Genomic DNA, 21,567 nt, shown 5'->3' with positions numbered 1-21,567 from the left:
GGCTGATGCTGACCGCTGCATGTTCATTGCCATGTTCATTGCATCCCAGTACAACAAGGCGAAACACCTCCACGGGCCTCTTTTCGCTCGTCACCGTTTACAGTGTAGCGTGAGCCCGTTCTCAGGTCTGATATTTCTGGCAGAAGCTACAAAGGTATGTTAAGTGAAGTGAGTTCGTGCAGTTAAGAATTGTTTTAGAGAACGGGCGTTCTTGCCCAGCTTTGGAAAAATAAACATCTACTCCCGATGCAGCAACGTATTCCGGATGACGCCCCCCGCTGAGTCTGATTGACCGGGCCCGCAGGTGATCTGTGGCCTCACCGCGCGGGCAGCCAGCGGCGGAAACAAACTCGACCGCACTCCGCGATACCGGCATATCTGGGAGTCAAATAAAGCCCCTCCATGGAGGGGCTTTAGGGGCAAACGCATACAAAACGCGCTAAGAAACCTCCTCCGTAGCGCCTAGGCAGAGTCATGTACTCAAGGAGCAAAAGCCCCCGATTTTTAGTCTCGCGCCCGCTCTTACTCGCGCGCCTCCGTACAAACGACTGGCGATCCCTCAAATGAACGTCTCGAGTGTACACGCACAGGTACATGCAACTCACGGAGCGATGCAACCCAAATGCATATACAAATGCATAAGCCGATCACCACAGAGTTTCCTACGAAACTTTATGATTACATTATATATATATATATATGCACTCATTGGCAAAGTTACACCCTTTGGAGTGCCCCTTCTGCCACACCAATAATCGTTATCTGCCTTGGTGTGTTTCCTTTCTTGAAAACGCCGCGTCCGCGCTACTTTCCTGTCGGGAGTGCTATCATGCTGATAACGTGCATGCCGTTCGTTACTGGAAAGTGCCGGGTTCGCAGCGTTACAGAAAGGAAACGCATCAAGGCAGATGATTATCGTTGTGTGGCAGAAGGGGCACTCCAAAGGGTGTATCTTTGCCTACGAGTGTATGCACTCTCACACTCTAAGAAAAGTTTACACCCTTTGAAGTGCCCCTTCTGCCACACAACGATAATCGTCATCTGCCTTGATGCGTTTCCTTTCTTTAACGCTGCGAGCCCGGTCATCATCATAATCAGCCTGGTTATGCCCACTGCAGGGCAAAGGCCTCTCCTATACTTCTCCAACAGCCCCGGTCACATACTAATGGTGGTCATGTCGTCCCTACAAACTTCTTAATCTCATCCGCCCACCTAACGTTCTGCCGCCCCCTGCTACGCTTCCCTTCCCTTGGAATCCAGTCCGTAACCCTTAATGACCATCGGATATCTTCCCTCCTCATTACATGTCCTACCCATGCCCATTTCTTTTTCTGGATTTCAACTAAGATGTCATTAACTCGCGTTTGTTTCCTCACCCAATCTGCTCTTATCCCTTAATGTTACACCCATCATTCTTTCCATAGCTCATTGCGTCGTCCTCAATTTAAGTAGAACCCTTTTCGTAAGCCTCCAGGTTTCTGCCCCGTAGGCGAGTACTGGTAAGACACAGCTATTATACCCTTTTCTCTTGAGGGATAATGGCAACCTGCTGTTCATGATCTGAGAATGCCTGCCAAACACACCCCAGCCCATTCTTATTCTTCTGATTATTTCTGTCTCATGATCCGGATCCGCCGTCACTACCTGCCCTAAGTAGATGTATTCCCTTACCACTTCCAGTGCCTTGCTACCTATTGTAAATTGCTGTTCTCTTCCGAGACTGTTAAATATTACTTTAGTTTTCTGCAGATTAATTTTTAGACCCACTCTTCTGCTTTGCCTCTCCAGGTCAGTGAGCATGCATTGCAATTGGTCCTCTGAGTTAGGCAATATCATCAGCGAATCACAAGTTACTAAGGTATTCTCCATTAACTTTTACCCCAAATTCTTCCAAATCCAGGTCTCTGAATATCTCCTGTAAACACACTGTGAATAGCATTGGAGAGATCGTATCTCCCTGCCTGACGCCTTTCTTTATGGGGATTTTGTGTCTTTCTTTATGGAGCATTACGGTGGCTGTGGAGCCGCTATAGATATCTTTCAGTATTTTTACATACAGCTCGTCTACACCCCGATTCCGTAATGCCTGTATGACTGCTGAGGTTCCGACAGAATCAAACGCTTTCTCGTAATCAATGAAAGCTATATATAAGGGTTGGTTATATTCCGCACATTTCTCTATCACCTGATTGGTAGAGTGAATACGGTCTGTTGTTGAGTAGCCTTTACGGAATCCTGCCTGGTCCTCTGGTTGACAGAAGTATAAAGTGTTCCTGATGCTATTTGCGATTACCTTAGTAAATACTTTATAGGTAACGGACAGTAAGCTGATCGGTCTATAATTTTTCAAGTATTTGGCGTTCCCTTTCTTATGGATTAGGATTATGATAGCGTTTTTCCAAGATTCCGGTACGCTCGAGGTCATGAGGCATTGCATACAGGGTGGCCAGTTCCTCTAGAACCATCTGCCCACCATCCTTCAACAAATCTGCTGTTACCTGATCCTCCCCAGCTGACTTCCCCCTTTGCATAGCTCCCAAGGCTTTCTTTACTTTTTCCGGCGTTACCTGTGGGATTTCGAATTCCTCTAGACTATTCTCTCTTCCATTATCGTCGTGGGTGCCAATGGTACTATATAAATTTCTGTAACTCCTCAGCCACTTAAACTATCTCATCCATATTAGTAATGATATTGCCGGCTTTGTCTCTTAACATATACATCTGATTCTTGCCAATTCCTTGTTTCTTCACTTCTTTTAGGCTTCTTCCGTTCTTGAGAGCATGTTCAATTCTATCCATATTATACTTCCTTATGTCAGCTGTCTTATGCTTTTTGATTAACTTCGAAAGTTCTGCCAGTTCTATTCTAGCTGTAGGGTTAGAGGCTTTTATACATTGGCGTTCTTAATCAGATCTTTCGTCTCCTGCGATAGCTTACTTGTATCCTGTCTAACGGAGTTACCACCGACTTCTATTGTACACTCCTTAATGATGCCCACAAGATTGTTGTTCATTGCTTCAACACTAAGGTGCTCTTCTTGAGTTAAAGCCGAATACCTGTTCTGTAGCTTGATCTGGAATTCCTCTATTTTCCCTCTTACCGCTAACTCATTGATCGGCTTCTTATGTACCAGCTTCTTCCGTTCCCTCCTCGGGTCTAGGCTAATTCGAGTTCTTACCATCCTATGGTCACTGCAGCGCACCTTGCTGAGCACGTCCACAACTTGTATGATGCCAGGGTTAGCGCAGAGTATGAAGTCTATTTCATTTCTAGTCTCGCTGTTCGGGCTCCTCCACATCCACTTTCGGCTATCCTGCTTGCGGAAGAAGGTATTCATTATCTGCATATTATTCTGTTCCGCAACCTCTACTAATAAACTCTCTCCTGCTATTCCTAGTGCCTATGCCATATTCCCCCACTGCCTTGTCTCCAGCCTGCTTCTTGCCTACCTTGGCATTGAAGTCGCCCATCAGCATAGTGTATTTTGTTTTCACTCTACCCATCGCCGATTCAACGTCTCCATAGAAGCTTTCAACTTCCTGGTCTTCATGACTGGATGTAGGGGTGTACACCTGCACAACCTTCATTTTGTGCCTCTTATTAAGTTTCACAAGACCTGCCACCCTCTCGTTAATGCTATAGAATTTCTGTATGTTACCAGCTATATTCTTAGTAATCAGGAATCTGACTCCTAGTTCTCTTCTCTCCGTTAAGCCCCGGTAGTACAGGACGTGCCCGCTTTTCAGCACTGTACATGCTTCTTTTGGCCTCCTAACTTCACTGAGCCCTATTATATCCCATTTACTGCCCTCTAATTCCTCCAATAGCACTGCTAGACTCGCCTCGCTAGACAAAGTTCTAGCGTTAAACATTGTGAGGTTCAAATTCCAATGGCGGCCTCTCCGGAGCCAGGGATTCTTAGCACCCTCTGCTGCGTCGCAGGTCTGACCGCCGCCGTGGTCAGTTGCTTCGCAGCTGCTGAGGAGTGAGGGCCGGGGTTTGATTGTTGTGTTCATATAGGAGGTTGTGGACAAGTGCTGCACCAGGTTGGCCAATCCTGCTCTGGTAAGGGAGTGCGTTACCGGTTCTGGTCACCGGGATCAGGCCACACTCCGGGCCTGTTTATGAAATTTTATCAATACGCAGATTTTTTTTTTTTATCCGGTCGAAAATTGCACGGCACCGGGATTCGAACCACGGACCTCTTGCACGCGAGGCGGGTGTTCTACCTCTGCGCCACCGCTACTTTACACAAAGTTACACCCTTTGGAGTGCCCCTTCTGCCACACAACGATAATCGTCATCTGCCTTGATGCGTTTCCTTTCTTTAACGCTGCGAGCCTGGTACTTTCAAGTAACGAACGGCATGCGCGTTATTAGCATGATAGCATTCCCGACAGGAAAGTAGCGGGCGCGTCATTTTTAAGAAAGGAAACGCATCAAAGCAGATGACGATTATCACTGTGTGGCAGAAGGGGCACTCCAAAGGGTGTAACTTTGCCTAAGAATGTGCAGCGTCGGTAATGGGCCCGAGCTAAAGCTTAGGAAGCTTTAGCTCTGGCCTAACTCCAACGCGGCCTATTTAAATAGATGTAAAACATTAAAACGTTTTTCTGAGATTACCCCTCGACTGATTTTAATGAAATTTCTTGCATTTGAGAGAGAAAGTTGAATTCTAGTGACTGTTGGAAGCGGAATTTCGATTTAAGGCCTCAATTTTGTTAAAAAGAATTTCAAAAATTCTCATGTCTGAAAAAAGTAGATGCACGAAGTTTACAAATTAAAAGCTGTGCATCAAGAACACACATCGCGGTTCTGTAAACAGCACCCATTAGATCATTAAAAGTGGAGAAATTCGACGTCATTTTATATCTTACGTGAATTTATTACGTTGTGTACAAGGGTCCTGCAAAAGCTCTATTTTCATATTACTACGTTTTTCAAGATTCATGTGGAACACATCAATTTTGTCCGCTTTAGATGTACTATTAGATGCAACTCACGGAATTGTGATATCATTTCTCATTGCTGAATTACAGAGTTGTAAACTAAATAGTTTCGTTTTCTAAAAGTTTTCGATTTTTGAGACTTTTCAATAAAGATATAACGACCCGAATAAAAAATTTCAAACCAACAGTCACTAACTAGATTTTAATGTTTCCTTTTAAATGCAACAAACCTCGTCAAAGTTGGTGCAGTGGTTGCTGAGAAAAGAGAATTCTCCTTTTACATGTATTTAGACTGGAGCACCAGAGCTAAAGCTTCCTCTTAAGGCTAAACTGCATGAGAGTGATTTTGTGCGCGACGGTGACGAGTGATGGCTTTGAGCAACGAAACAGGCAGTCGCTTGAACAGATTGCTCGGTCTTGTCGCTCGATCGCTCGGTTTTGGAAATTTAGAATTCGTCGCTCGTCGCCCGGAGGGGCTATAAGCCACTAGCCAATAGCGCGAAGCCGGAACTGGTTGTACATCACTCAAATACTACCGATTGTCGCACGGAACAAGCACATGATTGAATATTTAGACGTGCAAGAATAAGAACCTACTGCAAGACCTTCAGAAATCTTTTATGCTGCTTCTTTACAGTAAAATACATCAACGTAAACTAATAAAGGATGTGTCATGGTAGTTTCGACGTGCATTTGCTGCCCTAATACCGGCAACACCGGGGAGGTGTCACTCAATATCGTCACTCGCATGGGGTACCCTGTAGGCGATGAGCGACGCGACAGCCATCTCCATCGCATTGCTTGTCGCTGTCGTGCGCAAGATTGCTTCATCATCATCAGCCTGGTTACACCCACTGCAGGGCAAAGGCCTCTCCCATACTTCTCCAACAACCCCGGTCATGTACTAATTGTGGCGATGCCGTCCCTGCAAACTTCTTAATCTCATCCGTCCACCTAACTTTCTGCCGCCCCCTACTACGCTTCCCTTCCCTTGGAATCCAGTCCGTAACCCTTAATGACCATCGGTTATCTTCCCTCCTCATTACATGTCCTGCCCATGTCCATTTCTTTTTCTTGATTTCAACTAAGATGTCGTTAACTCGCGTTTGTTCCCTCACCCAATCTGCTCTTTTCTTATCCCTTAACGTTACACCCATCATTCTTTCCATAGCTCATTGCGTCGTCCTCAATTTGAGTAGACCCCTTTTCGTAAGCCTCCAGGTTTCTGCCCCGTAGGCGAGTACTGGTAAGACACAGCTGTTATACACTTTTCTCTTGAGGGATAATGACAACCTGCTGTTCATGGTCTGAGAATGCCTGCCAAACGCACCCCAGCCCATTCTTATTCTTCTGATTATTTCCGTCTCATGATCCGGATCCGCCGTCACTACCTGTCCTACGTAGATGTATTCCCTTACGACTTCCAGTGCCTCGCTGCCTATTGTAAATTGCTGTTCTCTTCCGAGACTGTTAAACATTACTTTAGTTTTCTGCAGATTCATTTTTAGACCTCCTATATGATTGCTTACATGGGGTTTATACTTTATAGGCGCCTGTTCCTGCAGCGAGCGTCGGCATAACCGAGCGAACGAGTACAACAGTGAAGGACAAAAGAGCAACGCGGGGCGCTGCTCGGAATGAAAGGCGGCGATAGTGAAGACTGCATGAAGAGGAAACCGGAGGAGGAGGGTGCAGCGGAACCATGAGGCGGAAAGCATGAGAAGAAAAGCGCAGTGCTGCGCAAGACGTGTTCTGCGACTATGGCTACGAGATGGCGCCGGAGTACTGCGCATCGTCTGTTCACTCCTTTATCTTTCTTCGGACACTGCTATTCACAGGCTAACAAATGTTAAACGTTATCCCTCGACGCACGACGCGCCTGCATGTATCAGATGTTTCTCGAATGTTATCAATAGTTCTATCTGCTGGCTGTTGTTACCAAAGCGTTTTGTAATCTGATTGTATGCAGAACACATAATGTGTTGTACTTTCCGGAAGCCACGCGGGCACCAGCGATTACACTGGATCCTTCGACGACACTTGTACAAAAGCCGCCGTGCTTTACCCACAGATCAGATTTTCGACGATTGCCGACTCCACTCACCACTATCATTATGTTTGAGTGTGACTTGTTTTGCTGGGTACAAGTTCGCCCAGTAAAGAGTTAAATTTGTAACTCACAGTTTCAACACTTTGTCGTTCTTCACCGTCACTACCTCATGACAATATAATCATAATAGAAAATAGTGTCAGCCAGTTCTTTCTGAACAGTGAGCGATGCTAAACGAGCTGGTCGAGCAGAGGCTCAAGCACCACCACCGAGAGGACCGGGTAGTTCAGAATCAAATTCTTTGCCACAATATATTGCAAATTCAAGATATCTAAACAGCTGCACTCAAAAGTTGCATTAGGGAGTATAGCAATCGTTGGTGAACTTTTTTAGCTAGAACCCAGTAAAAGTTTCAGTCCCATCAGTTGGTTACCATTGATTAACACCTGTGTGCCAATGTATGAAATGTAAATAGATGCACATGTGATTTATTTGTTCTTGTATGCGTAATACAACATATAGTGCAAGACTTTCTCATGCACGTTTGAGCACAGAAAGCAAACAGTCAAAAGGGGTAGGCCAGAGGCCAAAATGGAGAGCAGAAAAAATGCACTGCATTTGTCAGTCCCTACATGCAGGGACAGATACAGCAATCTACATACACAAGCTCTTCATACTGAAGGTAGACAGCTTTACGCTGCTAGGTAGTTACGGCATTCTCTAGCTAATACTTCTGGTACAGGCAACACACAAAGCAATAACTCCCAGCACACAGTCAGAGATGTGGTAACTCGTATAACAGCAATTGTTAACTCCTGTAGCAACATGTCAAGTGTCCTATGTCAGCTTATATCGTTAAGACACCACAGCAGGACCAAATGGAGATCGCCACTTAACTTGTCCTGCATCAACCAAACCCAGCTTGTAGCTGCAGATTTTCTAATATCGCTTCGTCTAATTCTCTGCCATCCTCCACTCTGCTGCTCTATCCTCGGCAACTATATGAGTACACTGACTGGCCACGTACCAACCCTGCTTCTAATGTCAATGCCATTTACCCATTTATGAACTCTAATCTACAGTGCCATCTTTGTCTCAATCTTGTTACAAATATCACTGGTATCACTTTGTGTTCCACTGAGCGTTATGATGATCACTGATGATTAAGTCCTTAGATTTTTGTTGATTTTTTAAAATTCTCCAATGACTCGTGACTTTTAGAATGGTATCCCACATCGCAAGATATACTAAACAGCATTTAAGCCTCACTTAAATGTGATGTATATAAGATGGCACCATTGTTCAGACTTTGTGCAGAGTCTTTATAAATGATCAAAAAGAAATGTGGGAACATGCTTCACTCTCACTCAGAATACACCCATAATGCGAAATGGGAAAGCCCATAGGCACCACTATGACAGGACATCAACTCTTTGAAACAAAGGCATTTCGATTATTATTTTTCAAATGTAAACTAGGTAAACCAAAATGCAGCTTGTTAATGGTAGTGGATGGTGTTAGAATGCAGTGAATGCAGACTGCTTGAATGCGGCAACTGGCACACTTTCAGAACAATGTTGAATTAATTACACTAATTCATAGACATTTAGTTTTTTTCTTAAGAATTAGGAATCAGCTTCAGTAAAGATCTCGACCTGTTGCTGGACAATTAGTACAGTAACACCTGAGGATATTATGAAGCTGTTCAATGTATCAAAAGTTGCTTTGCTATAAATATCTAACTGCATATTGTGGGGTTTTGAGTGCTTCTAATAGTTGCGCAACAAAGCTACGCTCCCGAGAAATTCATGTCCTTCACCTTCCTGTCTGGACATAAAATGCTGTCACTCAGCTGTCATTCCCACCCACAGGAGGTCAAACTAGATGTCCCAGTGGCAGAGTTTCTGGCGGGACTCAGGCCCTTGTGTGTGGCCCAAGACAGGGTCTCAGGAGACCACATCCAGGTGTCGGAAGGTGCGTATGTGTTCCTCCCTGCTGGCAGTGGCCCCTTTGTGCACTGCTGGCTGACGGTCACTTCGGTTCGTCAGGGTCCCAGTCTCGGTGGGCGTGTGCACACTCCCGTGGTCTCAATATCCTGAGGCAGCACTTTCCAATCGTGCCTCTGTCTGTTCCCCTCTTTGTATCTCTTTCTACTTTCTCTGCTGTGGGGTGCGTAATGGCAGGCATTGGCCTAAGGTTAGGTGGCCTCTCTACACTGAGTGCTCTGGTCTTTTTCTCTGTCGCGGTGCGCCATTATCAGCCAGCGGCAGTCATGTGGCCATGTTGTATAGCAATTAGATTTTGATTCGGTTGCGTCATTAACTTGTGTTGTATCAAAACTCAGCCTAATAAATGTCCTGTTTTCTGCCTGGAGAGCTTCGTCTAGGGTCTCCCTTGCTGCATGTGCGGTCTCGCCTTTGCCTAGCAGAGACCAGCTGGTAGAGCGCATGTAGCAGTGCGTCGGCATACGGAGCAGGTGCAGACACGGTGCCCTGTGTGCAATGGGAGGCCTATGGTGCTCGAACCCACGATGACCAATCGGCAGGCTCAATAGGAGCATGCGCACCGTGACCAGAGTCCGAGAGCACAACATGTGTGCAGAAGCAGCTTGTTACAAAGATTCAATGAGCTGATATCAAATTACTTTACAAGAGCAAAGAGAAAAACAAGGTGTTCTACAACGAACATAAAATTCAGTGCTTAGGTGATACAACAGAACATTCTACAGTAGACATTCGTTAATTCAACATTATATAATTAGATTTTTTGGTTAATCAGATATGAAATGAAGGGCCCAGCTGGCACTCGTACTCCTTTATTGGCCAAAACTTTCATTATTTTAATCCTTAAATTCGCCATCACTGGAAAATTTAACTTGACCGGTCAGCAGAAGCATGCCTGACCCCTGTGGTGAGCTCAATTGTGACCCCATAGCAAAGCCTGTTTTGGTGGTGCAAGGGGTCAGTGAATGCATCTAACACAGGTCATCTGTTGAAAACGCCCATTTTCAACCTGCCCTAAAAAGACTTTCAAGCTAGAACATTGCCTTGCAATATCATAATTACAGTATTCTCATTTGGCTCCAGCACCACCTAAATCATAAAATGCCAGGTACTTTCAGAACCAAATAGGTAAATAAGAAGAAAAATATTACCCAATTCTAATGAACACCTCGTTTTCTTTCTTTTTAATAGCAACTTGATCTGAAGATTGCATGTACAACGCAATTAAATATGAAATCCAAACTGCGTTCACAATGTTTGCAACAGCACACCATCAGAACCGGCCCAGCCAACATCATCACACGATGTCAACAGAACATGCTCAAAGTGGCATGTCGACAGAATGTCGACATGTCACTTTCGGTTTTCGATTATAAAACCGCATTAAAAAGAATGGTTATTTTACATGTTTAGCTAGCAGTAACAAGTTGTGCACGTATTTGTGGCATTGTGGAGAATTTCATGCATTGCAGGATGAAATAGCGAAGTGATTTTCTAAGCAGCATGGGCAACAATCCTGCTTGCAATTGTTACAGAGTCAGTTAATAAATGCAGAATATCAAACGTGCAATGGGTTGCATGGAGAATTTTTTTCTGTGAAGTAAAATTTGCTAGTTTCATCTTTTTCCCATAGCCAGAAGTGGAGGGATGCTACATGTTTTGCTTACTTTGTTTAGAAGTTCCAATGTCATTTCTATGTTAGTTGTCCACATTGAATTCGTAAAAACAAGGTACGCGTTCAATTCGTGGGTGGGCTGAAATGAAACGGCAGTGTGTTTCAGTGTTTTTTTTTTGGCTTCTTAGTTAATTTGACCCACCGGATAATTAGATGAATTTCTCCAATCCCGTCAGGGTCAAATTAAATGGAAGTTGACTGCATAGGTATGCTTATACTGTCCTAGCTGAGAAGGATATTGGACCAATAAACCTCCACATGGCGAACCAGTCCTGGAGAAGCATGTAAGGTGGAAGAAGGCTCATGGAAGGCAAACTAGGAAGCTTTCTTACTGAGAAATCCGTATGGGTTACATTTGTAGCTTCATGCTACAGTCGGGTGGATTACCATTCAATTTTGCCTTCCTCCACTTTCTGGGCTTTCACAGAAAGGGGTTTGCCATATTCAATGCACCTGTGCTTAACATGGGCACAAATCATGCATTAGGTACTAAACCACATCGCTCCTGCAGACAGCGCACTTTATAGACAACTTGAACAGTTTGTAAATTATAAAAAATAGCTGTAACACTCTCCAAACATCAGCCTGGTGCAAGCACTGATCAACAATCGCATCCTTCTTGGTCAAAGTGTCCACGTAAAATGCAAACAGTCAACATAAAAGATCCGAAACAAAAAACATAAAATTTATCATCTTTTGTACAGTTGCAACAAGGTTCCGATTCCCCCCCCCAACAAAATATCATGTGGCACAATCACCATAAACATAAGTGGAACATTATCAGCACATATGGCATTTTTCAACCTGCTAGTATGCTTAACACTGCTTCCAACATTTGAGACTTCCTCATATGCTTTTTTTATGTGGCTTAGATTTACTTCTTGACATACTGCTACTCCACCCTTGCACCCTTCTTACATACATTAGATGACAGCTGCTGCAAGAGATCTACTATATTTTTTACATGTGTGTACTATCCGTAAGAAAATACTAACTTCGCAAAAGACACCAAGGCTTTCCATGCAGACAACCTTTCCTGAAAAGAATCGCCATGTGCCTTCAGGGTAGCAATCCAATTCACACAGCTGCCCAGCCATACAGTTAGCTCTCCATGACTGCTGCCATGCAAGTGTTCCGAGGCTGAAAGGACTACTCCGCCACTTTGCAAACATGCCAAAATTCACCACCTTTTGTTGCCTATACACATATTAGGATGAACGGTTATTTATTCTGAACAGTGATATTGACAGAAAAGCACTATCATGCAACTTAATAAATTTGTCCATTATGGTGCTGGTAATCAACTGTGACAAAAATGTGTTCCATAAAAGTGTTATTTTTACCATAGATGCTGCATTAAATAAATAATTAAAGTATGTGTTATAGGAGGTCTCCCCTTCAGTCTTTGACTATTGGACCTCCTTCTGTATATGCCATGTACATGTAGCTTATCCTATGCTCAATAAAATGATTCTGATCTGATCGGATCTGATCAAACAAGGTTATGTAATAACTCAGAAGACCTTGGTGCGCACAGCCCCAAACCAACTTGTTTGGGTTATAGCAGACGTGTGCCGAGAAATACATTTGTGCTGTCTGCCATAAGCAACTGGCTCAAGACATTCTGCTTTGAATATGTGCTTTAAGATAGGCAAGTCATCGCTAAGCACTTCTTTCATTCTGAAACTGGCTTGCATAGCTGTTTCACGAGACAAGCCTGCCATGTTGCAAAGAAAAAGTGTGCCCTATCCTGGATCCTTTTGTGCGGCCTGTCACGCATCCCGTACACCACCCGTATTTGTTGCAAGATTCAAAGTTCCAGCAGTGGCCATCTGTTTTTCTCAGCCAGCAGTCACACTGAAGTAGGCTGTCTCAAACCAAAAATTCCTCCTATAATTATGTTGTGAAACTTTTAAAAGAAACAAATTTATTTCTGCTTCAAGGGCTAAGATTGAGGCCAGTTGTACATGTTGAAGTGACGTGCACTACTAAGCTACAAGAACGAACTAAAAGGGGCACACACAGCACCTGGACAAGCACAAACTGGCAACTCTTTGTTCTATAGAATCAGTAGCTTATATCTGCGCTAATACAACCATGTCAGAATAAGACGAGTGGTACAGCACAAAGTAAACAGACTTAAAAAGCAAGCTGTCAAGGATAAGAAAGGATCCATTAGAATCGCCTACAGTGAATGAAGTCTCTTATCATCTTTATCCCCAAGAATAAATGTTACCACATTGTCAGAGTGCGAAATGAATGGCACATCGATGCACAAATTAGCACCAATCTGCTGCATGGTGATAGCCTCAGTGATTTCTCTTTCCCTCATATTCTTTAGGTGTCCAACGATGCTGTTGCTCACTAACTTCGAATGACATGCATAACAGCTAAAATGTTAAGCTAAATTCTCAAGGTGGCTAATCAGCTTGCAATTGTGATTGTGCTCATGCAGAGGAGTGTTGATGCATCTTCCGGTTTGCCCTATATATAAGATTTCCCACAACAAAGTGGGATGCTACAGACCATTTTTGTGGAGCAGTTTGCTCCAGAGGAACAAGATGGCGCTACTAGCAATGCACCGTGCGTTGCCTCAGGTGAAAGCATACAATAATGTGCGAATGTGAAATCGTTACCATTTCTACCCTGCTTCTGCGCGACCAGCTGTCGGAAATGCAACTGGGTGATTGCTAAAGCACTGTGCTCCATTCACGCTTGAAAAATGTGGCGCAGAAGAGGGTAGACCTGTGCAATAGTTGGCTGCAAGAATAGTGAATGGAAGAATGGAAAGAATCTGTGTGGCTAAGTTCACGGACTACTGCTACACAAATTGTGCCTGTGTTGCCGGCCCTTCACAATTCACAGCTTTCCTTGAGGACGAAAAAAAGTTCGCTCATCCACCAAAGTTGTACCGCTAACCTACAAATAAAGTACTTCAACCCAGTAACATCGGCAAGGGTGAGTATCACTCATTTCACAATGACAAAGGAGTAGCGCTGTTTCCTGGCATAGCAAGTTACTTGCACGTTCTCTCCACACATTCACTCTAGCACACTAAATCTTACACCCACTCTATCACCCATGTATTGACAGTAAGTTAATGAAATCAACATGCTGAAGCGTGGGTGACAACACCAACATCACATGAATGCTCAAAGCTGAAAATTTCGCGACGGTCCAGAGAGTACGAGAGTGACTAGCGATACTGCATTTTTGCTACAAGCTATTACAAAGTACTGAATATCTACGCTGAAAGCCTTAATTGTGCGCGGCAAGAACAAAATCTACCACAACTGATCACACCCACGAGCGTTTAGGCAGAAAATAAACAATCAAAACAATCATACAGCGCTCACACCAAGGAATGTTACCGAATCAGAAACAAGACAAGCCACTGCTTCAAAGTGATTGCCAAATAAAAAACGAATAGCAAAAGAAACTACTATAATCCTGATCAAATTCAGAAGTGAAATAGCACCGTATACGCTGCTCGCACTGTTAGGCAAGGTGTAATGAGCTCAGAAAGCACTTACATGTCCTTTAAAGCTGCGGCAAAAGCTTCATGTTGTCCTCCCAGTCACTGTCTATGATATGCACCAAAAACATAGCTTTGCGTAGCTGCACCAGCATCACACACATTAATTATAAACACAAAGGCAATGGAGGAAGCCGAGGCAACTAATGGACGCATTAACACATGATACAGCATCATGGAACCCGTGGGACCACCGTGAGAACAGTTTCCGAACAGCTTCAGCGAACCATTTTTTTTTTTCAGTCTGTTGCATTGCATACATTGTGATTACGTTTTTTGGTTACCATTGGCGATTTTGTGACAAAGGCACAAGCGGCTTGAACGGTGCCATGAAAAACCATACAACTGCCGTGTTTACAAGATATCTTCTTTAGCCCTTGTGAAATATTGTGCCTGTAATGTATAACTGAACCACATCAGTCTTCTGTTTTTTGTTGATTGTGTTGATCAGTTTTTTTTTAGCTAAAGACATAATCAAAGGTTTGGGATAGCTAATCAACATGAGTCTTTCAATTTGGACCATCACACTGTGAGCCACAGCATGGTCACATGAATTTTTGCAACTGTTCAACATATCAGCGGTTCAACCAGTATGTCCCACTTCTTTTGACTACCTACAAGTGTACCAAGTCATAACTCAGAAATCCTTTATCCTCTCTCATGCTTGGTGTGATTTCCTACAGGAATTTTTTGTCGTTCATTCTTGTAGCTCAGTAGCGCAGCTCACTTCTATGTCTTTCTGCTTCAGAAGCTTTCAGCCTTGTTCCACATTCCTGGCATTCCCGGCTGGTGAATTCAAAGGTTGCAATCACTAATGTGAGCTGTTACCGCAGCCACTGTAAGCCAGAAGACGAAGTGCAGAAATAAGTGCTCCTGCATGCTTGTCACTTATCACAATTCCCAGGGCAAAGAAGACTGTTAGGAGCTGGCAACTGACAAAGATTTGCAACAAGAAAGGCAAGTGGTTGTATGAGGCAAGTGAGTTAGGTAGCACAACTGCTTCAATAGATAAGCAATTTCTGATGCCAAGGACTCATGCTTTTTCTGCTTTTGTAAGTCAACTTGCAATCACAAACGCTACTGCAGCAGACCAGCTCACAGGAATATGGGGGCAGTGAAACAGACAGGTGGAGCACCACGGATGAAGTGCACAGTACCACCATGGCAGTAATGTGGTATGCTGACCTGCTACAATGAAATACCAACACACCCAAACCAGCAAGCCTTTAAGAATGCCATTTTCTTGTTCTTTTTCTATTATTTTCTCACATGACGACTTCAATTGAAGTTGGCTTAACTTTGAAAGAGTAAATCAAATACTTTGTAGATGCACAGCAGGAACTTAATGCTGCCACAAGGAACACAACCCATGTTTTCTGAACTACAGTTAAACCTCAGTATAACGAAGTCTGTAAAATCGGCAATTTGGTTTGTTATATCGAAATTTCATTATATTGAAATCAACCTTTTCTGCAAATACTTACACTCGTTGATTGATGTTTCTTGCATGAAAAGAAACTGCAATATTTTCCTAATTATCAGGCAATCAAAAAAAGCAAATTTGAATGAGAAAACAACTTATTTTACAAAATTTAGGAGTTGGTGACGAATATTAAGGTTTCATGCCATGTACGTCGACGTTATCTTCACATCAGCGGTACGAATTAAGTGGAGCCAGCCACGTCTTCGCATGCACTCCGCCCCTACGACTAATAACGTCACCCGCATTGGGACGACACTATCAGGAAAAGCGCGGGCAGCAGGGCGTGAATGCTTCGTCTACCTTTTGCTTCAACAGGTCATCGAAACTCTAGATTACACAACCTCCAATACTAAACATGCAGGAAAGCAGCTTACAAAGTGCTATGCCCTCTCGGCACACCCACTCTTTGCACAGGCCGCAGATTACCTCTAAAGCAGGACACGTGGCTGCGTACGCGCTCAGCCAAGCTTCACGGCCATGATGAGTGAGCTGCGGCTGCGATGTACCAGAAATCGAGACTGGCGCCAACTTACCCCCTCGCGCGCGCTTGATTGCATTACCGCGAGCTAGCTCCCCTCCCTTTCTTTCCCTTTGCTCGCACGGGAATGCCACACTCGTGAAGCCACCATTTTTCTTGTCTCTCTCACACACTTTCACTCGCACCTAACGCATACAGTGCGCGAGGCTCGATAGGATCTTATTGCACTTGGACTTTATACGGAACATGATGCGGCTCCACTTCAGCGGTCACTCTTGTCCCCCCTACGTGGTTTGAGAGCTGCACTTGCAAGCAGTTGTTTGCAATTCGATTATTTGACCCTCTGTGTCCGCGAAAGTTTCCCTGTATTGTCTCGGCATTCCTTTGCAGTGGCAGTGAAATTTCGTTAAATTGAAATCGCATACAAACACAATTCGTTATACTGAGTTTCTAAATACATGATGTTCTATGGACAAAAGTTATGAAAAGTCAAATACTCCATTGTATCGAGAGTTTCGTTATATTGAAGTTCATAATATCAAGACTTAACGGTACATCAAAGGTGTGTTGTGCACTGCAACTTTGCACAATACTTAAGCTAAAAAAAATAATAGCACAGCTTGAAGGGGAGCATTAAAAAAGTCAAGTTTAAGAGCATAAAATTGAATCTATTGAATACAAACTACTTGTATTCCCCGAAATAAAGTGGCGTAACGTCACGACAGCACAAGCAGTCAGACTGAAAAAGTATAGTTTTCGAAATTCTCCTAGTCAAGAGGCAGCAACGCCAGGGTGATAAGCCATACTTCAGCACCCTACAACAAGGGCCAGTATAATGGTTGTACGAAGTGCCAGCAGTCACCTGTACGATGCACTCATGAATTTGGCATGCGCACAAATGGGGGCTGGCAGTGTGATATTACACAGCCACTATGAACAATGCAACATGAACCCAGAGACATGTATGCAGACAAACTCAAGACGGGCCCTGAGGCACCGGAATTGGACCAGGCTTGATGTTGCACTTGGACATATAGGCTGTGACCTGTCCGGGAATCTCAGCCAGCACTTCCTTAGCAAGCTGGGCCTGGTTGCTCTGCCAGGAGGCCCCACTCTGGAGGAACTTTCGGAAGGGCACAAACTGGACAATGTCCCGCTCAGCACGCTGGCCACCCAAATTCAGCTGTATCACATCCCCATCCAAGACTTCCATGGCTGGGAACAATGAAAGCATAAAGGAATCATGACACAGAATCCGCTTGATCCCCCTTTTTCTTTCCTTCCAAGCCACTTTCCTGTCATGCCGGTATCTTCACCTCAAGCACAAACCTGACCTGGCTCTTTGAAATGCACCATCTCTTCTATCTAGAACCCTTCCTCCTCTTCTACCTACAAACCTCCACCATCCTGTTCTTCCCTTCTTGGCCTTGTCACCATTGCGTGACCGTGGCACCCTGCAGGATGCTTCTTAGCCCAACATACTGTCTCTCTTTATTTTTCTCTACACAGTGAAATCATTATTTTGATTATTGCAATACCCTCAATGCCCAATAGCTTGTTAGCAGTGAGAACAAGTTATGAGGCAGTCAGTTACCTTCTGACACGACATTAACTCAAACAAGAAAATTGAGGTTCTGCTGGAACCATGCAGCAGGAATACGCAGTGATGTACATCTCCTGTTTGGTGCCAATACATGTAGGCCATGTCATCCAATAGAAAGCGAGGTGAAAGGTGCAAAAGAGAGAGCACGTAGTTCAGTATTCATATTGTGCTGCATGATGCAAGCTTCCAGCAATGCAACGCGAGAACATTGTCTCAGGGCCACCAATGTCACAAGCATTCACAATGTGATCTTGTGGCACCAGACACACTGAACTTTATCTCTATACTATATCAAGCTCTAAAAAGAAAACCTGAATGATGAATCTTAGAAGCTTAACACCCCTAGGAAAGGAAACCTTATCCATGGAAAATGGGATCAGGTTTCATTTGTTCAATTAATTTAGTATGTATTTATGCATTCAGGTCAGTGCCATTAAATTTTCTGGATACTGTATTCTTTCTGTGACTCTTGCTCTACCAGATATGTTATAATAATGAAACTATATCGAACTGAACTGAATTTTTTTTAATTTGGTTAATAATGTCTCAAAACATACAGTGGGAACTGCACAGGGGGTTAGGAGGCACAGCATGCCGAGGCATTCTGGATCAATGTTGATGACCTGGATTTCTTTAACATGCACCTCAAGCACAGTACCAGAACATTGTTGCACTGGAATGCAGTCAGCCACTGCCAGAAATTTAATCCTCATGCTCAGCAGCACAGTGCCATCATCAAGTGAGCCATTTAACTATAGTGCCTAGAATATACTGGCTAGTGTGTCGTGCACCCGCTCTTTTCAATGGATGAGCGTGGCGCCACCTGCAATGAATGGCTACGATGGCCGGCAGAGGTCACTGCCACACGGGTGGGTGCAGATTGCGCGTGTCGTCTGCTTCACATATCAGTTTCGCAGCTGTTGCGTCGGTTTCTATGCTTGCGTTATCAGTGTTATTACAGAGTTGCGTGTTTGTTCTTGGTGTTGTCAAAGAGTGAGTGCGTGGCTGCTGTGTTTGTGTGCCTGTCATTACGAGAACTATGTGGCGGCGGTGAAAAATTCCGAAGCTATAGAGACAGTGCAAGGAGAGGACCTGCTTTGTGCCGTTGTGCGGAAGCGGTTACCGCTCGAACAAAGGGCATGTATCCTTGTTCACTCCACCATCTGATACGAAGCGGCAGCAGAACGGGCAAGAATGATCAGGAGAACGAACAGAAGGCCGGCACCAACTGCTGTGGTTTGTGAAAAACATTTCGAAAACAGCTTAGTCGAGTGTGCGTTTTCTATCACCGTGAACGGCGCTGTCCACGAGATTCCCCGCAATAAACCACACCCACGGTGGAAGATAAGTATTCTTCCATCGTGACCATGCCTGAAACCCTAAGCTATACCCACGATATTTCCTGAGTATCCTAAGCATCCACCTTACTTTTCGCGAGTACCAGGGGGAAAAAACAAGAAAAAAGGAGCAGTAGTGCTTTGATCTACAGTACTGCAGGTAATGTTGCATGAAAGATCACTGCCCAAAATTCTTGACCACAGTGTGCAGGCTTCCTTTGCGTAAGTAAAGCTGAAGCTAGTGCCGACGCTGCTTCATTATTGCACTACCCATTTTGACAATAGGCCTTGTCTATCTTAGTCAGATCTTGTCAACCGCTGTGAAGGCCATGGAAGATGCTTTTACTGTGTTCTTTAGCAAAAACAAGTTACATGTAGCGAGTCTAGCTGATTTTTCAGGTCAGCTGCAGACACTTTTCCCCAGAGGCTTTTCCCCAACTATAGGGTGCCCAGAGCATGAAAAACCAGCATTGACAGCACTTGTAAAGTTCTATGTTTCCTTCAGGTTTCATTTTTTTTTTTGTAAAAGGCATCAACAAAAAGAGGGCAGCGCAAAGGCAACGGCAGAAACTCCTTAAACTGCGTCACTGCCACTAGATCTATCTTCTTCATGTATGTGTGCATTATCTCATATAGGGCTGTCTTATATGCCTGCGTTTGACTGTAGTTATGCGTGAATAAAATCTTTGTTACACTTAAATGAAAGATCTGTTTCCTATTTTTGTTCACGTATATCGGACATAAATATAAATCTGCATGTGTATGCCAGGTATTAAAATATGTATAGTACATGGAACACCATGTGCAGTCCATTTTACAGGCAAATTCTTTTACTTGTTATCCTATCCTCGGGGCCCAATGGGCATTATGAGGAGATGGGTCCACGGTTTACAAACAATCAAAAACATTCAAACCTATGAGGACAACAATAAGATAATATGCAGAAATAGCAGCAAATAAAATAAAAAGAAAGAACAACGAAATTCAAGTCATTTCAAAAGATGATCGGTTACAGCGGTCTTGAATGGTTATGCATTAATATAACATCAATAGAACAGTAACGCAACCTTAGAATTTCTTTTATTAGAATGAAAAATGTAACCTAAAACTTACCCTTAAAAAATTACGCTGCCATCATCGCTAGAATAAAAAAACAATTAAGTGTCCTTAGCTATCGCCGAAGAGAGACCAAGGCGAACGCCTTGTAAAGCCTACTGTAATTCACCTTAATGCACCCTAATTGGCCTTCATCCACCCTAATCCTCCTTGATTAATACACCTTAATCCACCTAATTCAACCTAATCTCCCTTAATCCAATCACTATACTCAATAATTAAACTTGTTAATTATTTAGCATCTTTTATAGATGGCTGGACATGCTTTGGTTTGTTTCTAGCCTTCCTTGGATCATGTGATATGTTCTGTACCTCGCAACACGGCCTTGGAACATGGAGATCTAAGGCATTTGCCTTAAAAATTTCGTTTTCTCTTCACCAGCATAGACACACATCAGGTTCCCTGCTCGAAGCCCAGCTGAGCTAGCACACGCTTTTCACGCAAGCGACAAGCGCTAGAGAAGCCTGTTGTAATCAAAACAAACCCTGATTTATAAATCAGCTGCCCACGTTTGAACTGTGCTGCTGCTACAGCTTAATAAAAACAAAAAGTGCGGCAGCCCTTTTGCCATTGCTGTGGAAACACGGCGGGCTACGAAGACCGGATGGTGCCGCAGCACCCACCTGCACTGCAGCGCTCCTAGCAGCAGCCGCCGGCATTCATTGCATCCGGTGCCACCCGGAAGGCCGCAGACGGCACACTAGCCAGTATATTCTAGGCACTATAATTTAACCGACTTGCATGACAGGCAAAAAGATGACAACCGTGCTACTCACCTGAGAAGTCGGCATTGCCGACACCTACGATGATGATGGACATAGGCAAGGTGGAGGCCTGCACGATGGCCTCCATTGTCTGTGGCATATCGCTGATGACGCCATCTGTGATGATGAGCAGCACAAAGTAGCTCCTACCATCACGGTATGTGCTCGCAAACCTGAAACAAAGCATGCACTGCTTGTCAAGGTAGTGTTCATTACAGTAAACTACATAAAGTTATAGACCAGGTTTTAGCTGCACTCTTGCACTGTCTTTCAGGGTTCGCGCAATCACACATATGCTGACATCACATGTTGCTAGATCCAAGGAGTGATGCTTTACCAACTACACCACTAGATCATTGGCACCAGCAAGCAGAAGGACAAATAATAATACTGATGTAGAAGACGAAGGTTTTAGCATTTACAATTATTATTATTATTTATTATTATTATGATGAAGGAGACACCGAGTGGGCCCATTTCGTGTTGACTAAGGCAACGATGGCCATATAGAGTGTGTGCAAAAATCCTTACATCTAATTCCAGTTACAAAACTGGGGGTTATTTCCTGAAAT

The 21,567-nt window shown here is 43.9% G+C and overlaps 1 protein-coding gene and 1 long non-coding RNA gene across 4 annotated transcripts in view; one reads left to right on the top strand and one right to left on the bottom strand.

Annotated features, from left to right (window-relative positions):
* Positions 1–21: 21 nt before the first annotated feature.
* On the top strand, positions 22–9,373 carry LOC135901413 (uncharacterized). The gene is made up of 2 exons (XR_010564120.2): positions 22–154; positions 6,500–9,373. It is a non-coding gene; the product is annotated as an uncharacterized lncRNA (long non-coding RNA).
* A 1,969-nt stretch (positions 9,374–11,342) lies between these two features.
* The window catches only part of LOC135901409 (copine-8-like), a 53,364-nt gene continuing 43,139 nt past the window's right edge, over positions 11,343–21,567 (bottom strand). For all 3 annotated transcript variants that reach the window (XM_065431177.2, XM_065431176.2, XM_065431174.2), the window contains exons 13-14: positions 21,008–21,168; positions 11,343–17,389 (exon numbers count right to left, since the gene is read on the bottom strand). In XM_065431177.2, coding sequence (XP_065287249.1) covers positions 17,151–17,389; positions 21,008–21,168 — 400 coding nt within the window. In that variant the 3' untranslated portion in view covers positions 11,343–17,150. The remainder of the gene's footprint in view (positions 17,390–21,007; positions 21,169–21,567) is intronic.

Source organism: Dermacentor albipictus, chromosome 6 (genome assembly GCF_038994185.2).
Source record: "Dermacentor albipictus isolate Rhodes 1998 colony chromosome 6, USDA_Dalb.pri_finalv2, whole genome shotgun sequence".
In the NCBI taxonomy this organism is placed as follows: Eukaryota; Metazoa; Arthropoda; class Arachnida; order Ixodida; family Ixodidae; genus Dermacentor; species Dermacentor albipictus.
Note: the sequence above shows the minus strand (reverse complement) of the source record. Positions and strands in the feature narration are given on the sequence as shown.